At 36.7% G+C, this 9,090-nt stretch overlaps 2 protein-coding genes across 4 annotated transcripts in view; both read left to right on the forward strand.

The window, feature by feature from the left end:
- Positions 1-6,679, forward strand: part of LOC135208745 (uncharacterized) — a 16,067-nt gene extending 9,388 nt beyond the window's left edge. For 2 of the 3 annotated variants that reach the window (XR_010313214.1, XR_010313213.1), the window contains exons 2-4: positions 1-522; positions 2,708-4,762; positions 5,142-6,679. The exon at positions 1-522 is cut by the window's left edge and continues 303 nt beyond it. Coding sequence is in view for 1 of the 3 variants with exons in the window: in XM_064241242.1 (XP_064097312.1) it covers positions 1-522; positions 2,708-3,285 (1,100 nt within the window). In the remaining 2 variants the exon portion in view is untranslated. Of the gene's footprint in view, positions 523-2,707 lie in introns of all 3 variants that reach the window. The other variant, XM_064241242.1, reaches the window with a different exon arrangement.
- LOC135208329 (eukaryotic translation initiation factor 4 gamma-like) lies at positions 4,462-8,776 on the forward strand. The gene is made up of 2 exons (XM_064240433.1): positions 4,462-4,762; positions 8,457-8,776. Exons 1-2 carry the CDS (start codon positions 4,462-4,464, stop codon positions 8,774-8,776), a joined length of 621 nt encoding a protein of 206 aa, XP_064096503.1.
- The last annotated feature ends 314 nt before the right edge of the window (positions 8,777-9,090 follow it).

Genomic DNA, 9,090 nt, shown 5'->3' on the forward strand with positions numbered 1-9,090 from the left:
AAGACGCCAGTGACCCTACACATCTAGGTCAGCAGCAGACGATTCGCTGCCTGCGGGATGTGATGCATCTCCTGGCTAGAGAGATGGAAAAGGGAGGCCTACATGAGCCTGTTGGTTTCGGAAACACGATCCAATTCCTTGAGCGTTCCACGAAGTCCACGAGGACCAGGAGAAGTGAAGAGGAATGGGCTGGACCTGGATACAAATGGCATCTACGTCGACTGAAGAGGCGAGCGACGTTTGGTATAGGAACCATCCACAACGGCATCTTCACAATACAGCCATATTGCTCCTACAACGCTGAAAATAAACTTCAAGGCTCTCTGATAGACGTTCTCATCCAGCTCATCGATGATGTGGATCAGTCATTCATAGACAGAAGTATAGATGTCATCGAGTGCATGGTTTATTTGGCTGGAAATGTCACAGATGCCTTGGAATCTAACACTCTGGTTATTACCTCCGGCGAAGCTGCCACTGTTCTTGATTCTTCGAATCTAGTTAATGAGACCACTCAAGGAGGTAAGTTTCTTTTGGTTTTGTGCTCTTTACTTAATTCTCCTTTCATATTTTGTTGGAATTGTCTCCCGGTTAGTTGCTTACAAAAAATAGTTATTTTTATTGTATTTCTTTTTGACATCTGTAGCTATGACAAGATATATGAAAGACAAAATAAATTATTGTCTGAAAATGTAGAAAAAAAAGTAAGAGGTAAATTTTGAAACGTTAAGTAATAGAGCTATTTTGATACTTATGAAAACTGTAACTAATTAATTATTGACATATGATCACGTTAAATCTAAGTAATTCAGCTAATAGGGAATTCACTGAAAATGCTAGTTCCTATGATTTATATAAAATTAAAGAATACTGCAAACATATCTGCCAAAAAAACGCATTGCTTTTATAAATAAAGATTTGAATTAAACTCAGGAGAAAAATCCCAGTGTAATCATTAAAGAGAAGCAAAGATATAAGTAGAGAAATAAGAACATTCTTTCACAGCATTCACATACATATACAGGTGTATTTAATTTGTGATCGAAATTTGACAGTTTATAGTTCACTTTCTATTCTTCATTAGGTAAAGCTTCAGGGAACGCTTTACACTGTAGAAGTTCAGGTGAATTAATTTAAATACTTTGCAAGACTGAAAGGTAGTGTACACTACTTAAGGCTTCTTCAGTAAGTGTATGCAAGAAAAGTTTATATTAGGACTCTTTTTTTTTTTTATAAAACTAAAATTTGCCTTTTCTCTCTCTCGTCTCTCTCCTCCATCATCTCTCTCTTCCTTACTCCTCTCGAGGGGGGTCCCTTTCTGTCTCGCTCCTGGTTCTCTCTCTCTCTCTCTCTCTCTATCTGTCTGCTCTCTCTCTCTCGTCCCATCTCGGTCTCGTCTCTCTCTCTAGTCTTCTCTCTCTCTCTCTCTCTCTGTCTTTGCCATAGATTATTGACAATAACCAATTGACAAAAGAGTAATTTTTTATGACAATGAGACAGTTGAAACTAGCCTCTATTATACGTATTTTAATCATTCGTTCATTTCCAGACCTTTAGATATGGGTTCCTGGGTAGTGTTGAAAGAAGACATTAGACAGTGTAAAAGAATAAACAAATAAATAAATAAGTAAACAGGTAGGTAAGTATATATATATATATATATATATATATATATATATATATATATATATAACTTACCTACTGTTTACTTATTTATTTATTTGTTTATTCTTTTACACTATCTAATGTCTTTTTTTCAACACTTCCCATATATATATATATATATATATATATATATATATATATATATATATATATATATATATATATATATATATATGTATATATATATATATATATATATATATATATATATTGAACAAATAAATATAAACAAAGTGCCCCTTTTTCTTCATGACATGTTGCCAGGAATGTTCATGTCTACATCACCCAAAAACATTATCCTTCCATATGGCCATAAAGTGTTAGGTCACCTTGTTGATTTATTAACTTCAGCTAATTAATATCCACAGTGAATGACATGCAGGTGTATAGATCGCCCATTATGTAATTTAGTCCCATGCAGATATGGCACTGATGATGTAACACCTCTTAAGGGATTAGTATAATCTCCCATCACACTTTAGAGCATAAGGGTCCACTGAATTTACTAAAATACATCTGATATAATAATTGAAGAGTGTTTTCCTCGAGAATATGAGCAAAGACCCCCAGAGAGGATCTTTTTGGCAATGATTTATAATATTTTTCCGTGCAAAGTTCCTTCGCGTAAATTCTACACTCTATGATGTTTTAGTATCTAAGTCTTTATTTGAATTATAATACGAATTTATATTTACTCTCACGTTTACCTTCATTTAAGAAATAATTCGTTGGTTTCAAAAATTTATATATTGCCCTAACCCTTTTTCAAGAGGATAGCTTATTGTTTGGTAAGTATCCCAGTTAAATGCTTTATGGGAACTGACTCATTTGAATGTTTGCATAATAATAATAATAATAATAATAATAATAATAATAATAATAATAATAATAATAATAATAATAATAATGGAAATAAAGACAATTATTGTTTTTTCCATTCTTGACAAACTACAATTGATTTGAGATCACCTGTGGTCTGCCTGATAACTCGTCACGGTAAATAATTTATTCCACACAAAAACCGAGAACTTTATCATTACAGTAACCACTACACAAGCCACTACGAAACCAATGGAAACCACACTTGGACCAAGCACTGTGGTTCCAGCTACATCAACCTTTGGGAAAGTTTCGTCAACTCCTCAAGTGATTTCAAGCTCTGTAAACCAACCATCAACATCAGTCACCCCTGAGTTGCTCTCAGAAACAACCACAGCTGATCTTACGACAGGAACAGCTGTAGAAATGACAAAAACAACAACCGATTTGTCTACTACTGCTGTCAGTGAATTGACCTCGACAAAAACGGACTCCACCACACCATCTGAAAAATCAGGCGCTTGGGCCGCCTCACCTCAATCGATCTCGGAGACAGCCACAGCTGACCAAACGACAGAAACAGCTCTAGAAATGGACAAAACAACAGCTGATTTGCCTACTACTACTGTCAGAAAAGTGACCTCGGCCAAAATGGACACCACCACAACACCTGAAGAACCAGGCACTACAGAAAAAGGGGGGTTGACTTCGACCAGTGAAGGCATGGATATTTATTATCAATTCGAACTATATTTAGAATTCATTTTAGGATTCTTTTCATCGCGCGTCCTCCTCAAGTGAACGGTTTATTGCTTTGCTTGACTCTGTTGACTAGGCAACATTTTTTCCGCACACAGTTTCTTCGTGTATAACCTTGAATCTATGATTTTTCATTATGTAAGGTCTTATTCAAAGCGTTGGTCACATTTGTATTTATTTTTATGTGTTAACCTTCTTGTATTAGTTGTTTGGTTGTTTTTTTTATGTGATGTGCCTCTCTCTTATATTTTTTTTTCTTATGGGTCTTCTTGAGCATGACAACAGATCATCTTTGCTAGTTTCGTGGTCATATCAACATAGGAGCCGGACATTCACCAACTAGGCATTTGAATCATTATAGTACAATAGTCCGCTGAAGAGGCTCTCCCGATGGGGGGTGGGTTGTTTTTCATGATCAGGCTGTTTTAGCGCAGCTGCTTTGATCATAAAGGATGAGGTTCAGCTACGCGTGAGGAACACGAAAGTAATTTGAAAGGCTCCTGACCCGAGGCACCTACAGCTGCAAGAGGCTCTCACAATGCAGCGAGAGAAGCCTTCTTTAAAGGCTACCCAAGAAGTATTCTGCATGCCTACCAATATTCGATAGCTTATTCATCAAATAAGAAGACTTGCACCAGACAACCTCACTCATAAGTTTTTGACTCACGAAGACTTCTCGCCAGCTACTCACAGAGTGGGTTTCGTCTTCGGCCAATCACGGCGCGTATTTCGTCCTTAGCCTATCACAGCGAGAGTTTCGTCCTCAGTCAATCAGCGGTCAGCATGCATATATTGAGCAAGACTTACCACGACAAACAGTCTACTCTCGTCTACAAGCGTGAACATGATGAGTAAATCCTGACCGGAACGTGGCTGAGAGAGATTTTAGCATGAAGAAGAAAACTTCTATGGAAATTGAACACCACATTTCAGCTATCAGCTTAATTACTCTTTAACTGTTAAAGTGTAGCTACACTTCTCAAATAAAACACTGGCGAGTTACTGGCAGAATGCAGTACTTTGAAAATGTAATGATAACTTGAATATTAGTACTGATACAGACAGATTATTAAAATCACATGTTAGTCTTCTCTGTAACTGGTTATAGATAAACTGTACTTCGATAACAATGCGACAGGTGATTTATATTACGGCAAATATAAACTAAGGAAGAATTTTGTCATTACAGTTGTTACTACAACACCACCGTACGCGCATATGGAAACCACACATGGACCAAACACTGTGGCTCCAACTACATCAACTCATGGAAAGGTTTCATCAACTCCTGAAGAATTCTCAAGTACTGTAAACCAACCATCAACTTCATTCACCTCTGAGTCGATCTCAGAGACAGCTACAGCTGATCAGAGAACAGGAACAACTGTAAAAATAACAAAAATAACAACTGATTTGTATAATACTGCTGTCAGCGAGGTGAACTCGACCAAGGTGGACTCCACAATATCTGAAGAATCGGGTATTACAGCAAAAGGGAATCTGACTTTAAGCAATGAAGGTATGGTTATTTATTATCTTTTTGAAATATTCTTAGATATTATTTTAGGGTACTTCTCATCATACGTCATCCTCAAGCCAATAGTTTGTAACTTTGCTTGAATCTATTTCATAAAGACTGCCTATAATTTAATAAATATATCTTTAATATTACCCATGGATGATATTAATGTCCGAAAATTAAAATCTGATGTTGAATGACCCATTGATTATTATTTCCACAAGTAGTACAGCTGTGAGTCAGAAGGACAGATATTAGTTTTCCGCTTATTATGATTTATATTAAAATTTTAATGCCTAATTTTTTAACTACTGGAAGGATAGTAGATGGTTCCTGTGCTTTATTAAAGCTGTGTATTCGCTTACTTTGGTAACTTCAGATGAGAAAGCGACTGAGAAACTTCAAAGGAAAGCGAGCCTGCTTAAAAAAATGGTCACAGATAAAAGAAAGAAATTATCGGCTCTCAAGAAGACCACTAGAATCCTGTCAGGTCTGATAGCTCTGCTTGCCAGGAACAGACTGAAAAGAGATGCCCATTCTGTCTCGCTTTTCGAGTTCACTAGACCATCTTTCATCGATATAAGTAGTCCTGGTAACGCCAGGATAATTCCCTATTGTGATATAAATCAGGAAAACGCTTTGAAAGGTACACCAGCCTTTCTGTTGTTGAAAATGATGAATGACATTATGTTGGTGGCTGAGGGACCAACTGAACAATTTGACTGTCTCGTTTTGAGGCTCGAGGAATTTCAAAATCTGCTAGGAAACGACATTTTATATATTCCATCGTCTGCCAACAGCGAAATAAGAAAAGCCATCCGGAATGTCAACTCTTTTGTTCAGAACTTAAAGGAAAGTGGCAAAAGTGTTTTGAAGAATATGAAAACAGAACTATTAAATAAGTGAGGATTTTGCAGAAAAAGAAAAATATCAACACATTACCTAACAAGAATGTCCTCATAACATGAACATAAAAAATGCGATTTGTTTTATACCAAATTAGCTTGTATTCTGCAGCTCTCAGGACATCGGAACATTTGTTATATGTACTGAAATGGAAGAAAGTCTGGAAAAATTAAAGTTTGAATAACTGCCCAATTTTAATAACCCCATAGGTTTAGTTTGACTAAGAATTTCTAGCATGTTGTTTATACTTGAAGTACCAGACAGTCCGTTATTTGAAGGTCTCGTAAGTGATAACCTTATAACTGCCATGTAATTCAATTTCACTCTCATGGTATATTAGTAACACACAAGACATTGTAGTGGACAAAACTCTCAGTTGCCAAATTTCAAAAACCACAAGAGAAGGTATCCCTACCACAGTGCAAGTCTCAACAACAACACACAAGAATTCAGGCTCATCAAGTAAATTACCATAATACAACAACTGCAGGAGCATTCTTCAACATCTGGAGATACCTGGTACCTTGAAAATGACCAACCATGACAAAAGAATACTAGTTTAAAATACTCCAAGATGTATGAATGAGGTACGAATCTACCGCTACGGTAAAGTTCAGTGAAGCTGAAGGACTGTTATTGCAACCTGGCAACCTACCGACCAAAAATGCGTATGATTTCGTCAATTAAATGATGGCATAGAAAACAGTGACTCCTGGAAATACAAAAGACCATGATTAGTGTTTCAAATCTCGCCTTCGATTGCTTTAATCAGACTTGTCTATTTCTTCAGTCCACTTACAATTTCCACATAAATCACACTTCGACATTCCATCGTCTCCCATTTTCCCCATCAACCAAACCACCTAATTAGATTGTTTATTATACATACTTCTTCAAAATGAACACCTTGCTCGGAAAACTTCTACACCACCAAATACTACGTACACCTACACATAAGGCTTATTATGAAAGTGTCGAACACTCGTAAACAATGCGCCACTCACCTTTATATTGCATGGACTCAATTGCTTTAAGGACGATGATACCCTTTATTTACAGTAACCCTTTCATGTCATCTATCCAACGATTTCCGGGATTGAATGTAAATCTACATTTCACGTTCACCACAACTATTAAGCCCAATGGTCACAGTAAAAGGTTGGCTTTGTATTTCCCGATATTGCTGTATATATTCTATGATGGAAACCTTGACATCGACGATATTCAATTAATGAAAAAGTATCATATCGTATCAGGGTTTAAACTCGAGTTAGCAGGTCTAACACAAGTCTAACATTTCACCCTTTTCCATAACTGAAAGACAAAGAAATCTTTTCTTTCTGTTTTCTACTGTACCAGGAAATGTCACACATTTCACTGGAACTGATATAGAACTTGCCTCACTATGGTCACAATGTTGATTATTCTTGTGTTTGGCTCAAATGTTACTTCTGGTCACATTCACCCCAACGGTATGTGTACGTTAGCCACAATGAATTCATAACAATCTCCTCTTGAAATCACGTTCAGAATATTTTCCGAGGGTTGGTAGGTATTCAGTATACCAAAACATTTGGTTAGTAGGTATTCAGCATACCAAGACAATTATCTTTTAACATTTTTATTCCTTTCGAGGCCAATTAGATTCAAGACTGGGTCGTGTTGTTGGAAATTGTTTTTTTTAATCGAGACTAAATTTTAAAAATGAATCTTCTCATTAGCTCTTAGCCCCTTCACCGAAAATCTTGAGCAATACAGGATATAAAACATCGTCAGTTTGGCCATCCTAAGAAAAGACTACGTCTCCATTGACCACTTCTCGCCCGTGGAGCATTCATTATCTTCGTCCAAGGAGACAAAATTATCGACAGCTGGGAAATGGAAAGCCGCAGCTTTACAAACAACTGCAGGTATAGAAAACGCAGTTTTCATTAAGGGGTTTAAAATTCTGAAAAGTAATTCTCAGTAGCCTCTTGACATTAGGCCAGGTATGGGTCACATCTTGTCTCTCTCTCTCTCTCTCTCTCTTTTTGTGCCTATGTACCTGTAGGTCTTTCTACCACAGCTGTCAGTTTTCCCTCAGCATTTCTTTCCTTTTCTGTCTGTTTTTCTGACAGTCTGTTAGCTAACGTGGTTGCCAGAGTGAAATGAATATGATTAAAGCACCCTACTTTTTTATGTTTTGAAAATTGCAAAATGTTTTGCTTATAATTTGCTCATCACAGACATCAACTTATACATCAGTCATAGATAATATAAATACGACACATGCTTCTTCCGAAATAGAAGTTACATTTTCAACAGCTATTTCTTTTTGCAAATAATGCTACTTTTGAAGCAGATGCTATGGCAGCCGCAGGTGTCTCTGAAACAGCCACATTGATGGCTGTTTCAGAGGCGGAAACAAAATTGTCCAACTACCTAGTTTTTGTCGTCAGCTCTACGAGTCTTATCCTATTTTTCTTAGCCAACACTTCAGTCAGAGAAAGCTACAACAGGTTTTATCGTTATTTAGCCCTTTTTTCAGTCGATAATCTGCTTTGAATGAGAGGAAACATCTATTGCCATTGCATATAAAACAGCCAATACACATTATACTTACAATATTTCTCGCTTTACTCTTTTAAGCACACTTAGAAAATACTTATGTATGGTTTCAGTCCATTATCAAAGGTATTAGCACCAGTATATGTCTGTACTTCTGTTTAGCCTGATGCGTAAATTAATGTAAAATGTAAACCATGAAAATTTGATTTAATTTTACAAAAAGTTCTTTTGACATTTTCAGCTGATCCCAATGTGACAAATGCCGAAGAAACCACAGTATCTGAATCGACTACAGTTTCGAAAACATCAGGTGGTGAATCCAGTAAAACAACAACGAGCCAAACACCGATCGTAGAACCGGAAACCCCAGTATCTGAATTGACAACAGTTTCGAAAACAACAGATGGTGAATCCAGTAAAACAACAACGAGCCAAACACCGATCGTAGAACCACAAACCCCAGTATCTGAATCGACAACAGTTTCGAAAACAACAGATGGTGAATCCAGTAAAACAACAACGAGCCAAACACCAAACCAATCAACCAAACCCCAGTACTGAAATCGACAACAGTTTCGAAAAAACAACAGAAATGGTGAATCCCAAGTAAAAAAACAACAATGAGCCAAAACAATCGAACAAACAGTTCTGAAAAATTGACAAACAGTTTGGAAAAACAACAGATGGTGAATCAGTAAAACAACAACCGAGCAAACACCAAATCGTAGAACCACAAACCCCATATAACCACAAACCCCTGTTCTGAAATCGACTACAGTTTCGAAAACAAAGATGGTGAATCGAGGGTAAAACAACATACGAGCCAAACCCATGAGAAACCACAAACCCCAGTATCGGAACGAAACAGTTTCGAA

This window comes from Macrobrachium nipponense, chromosome 35, assembly GCF_015104395.2.
Source record: "Macrobrachium nipponense isolate FS-2020 chromosome 35, ASM1510439v2, whole genome shotgun sequence".
Taxonomy (NCBI): Eukaryota; Metazoa; Arthropoda; class Malacostraca; order Decapoda; family Palaemonidae; genus Macrobrachium; species Macrobrachium nipponense.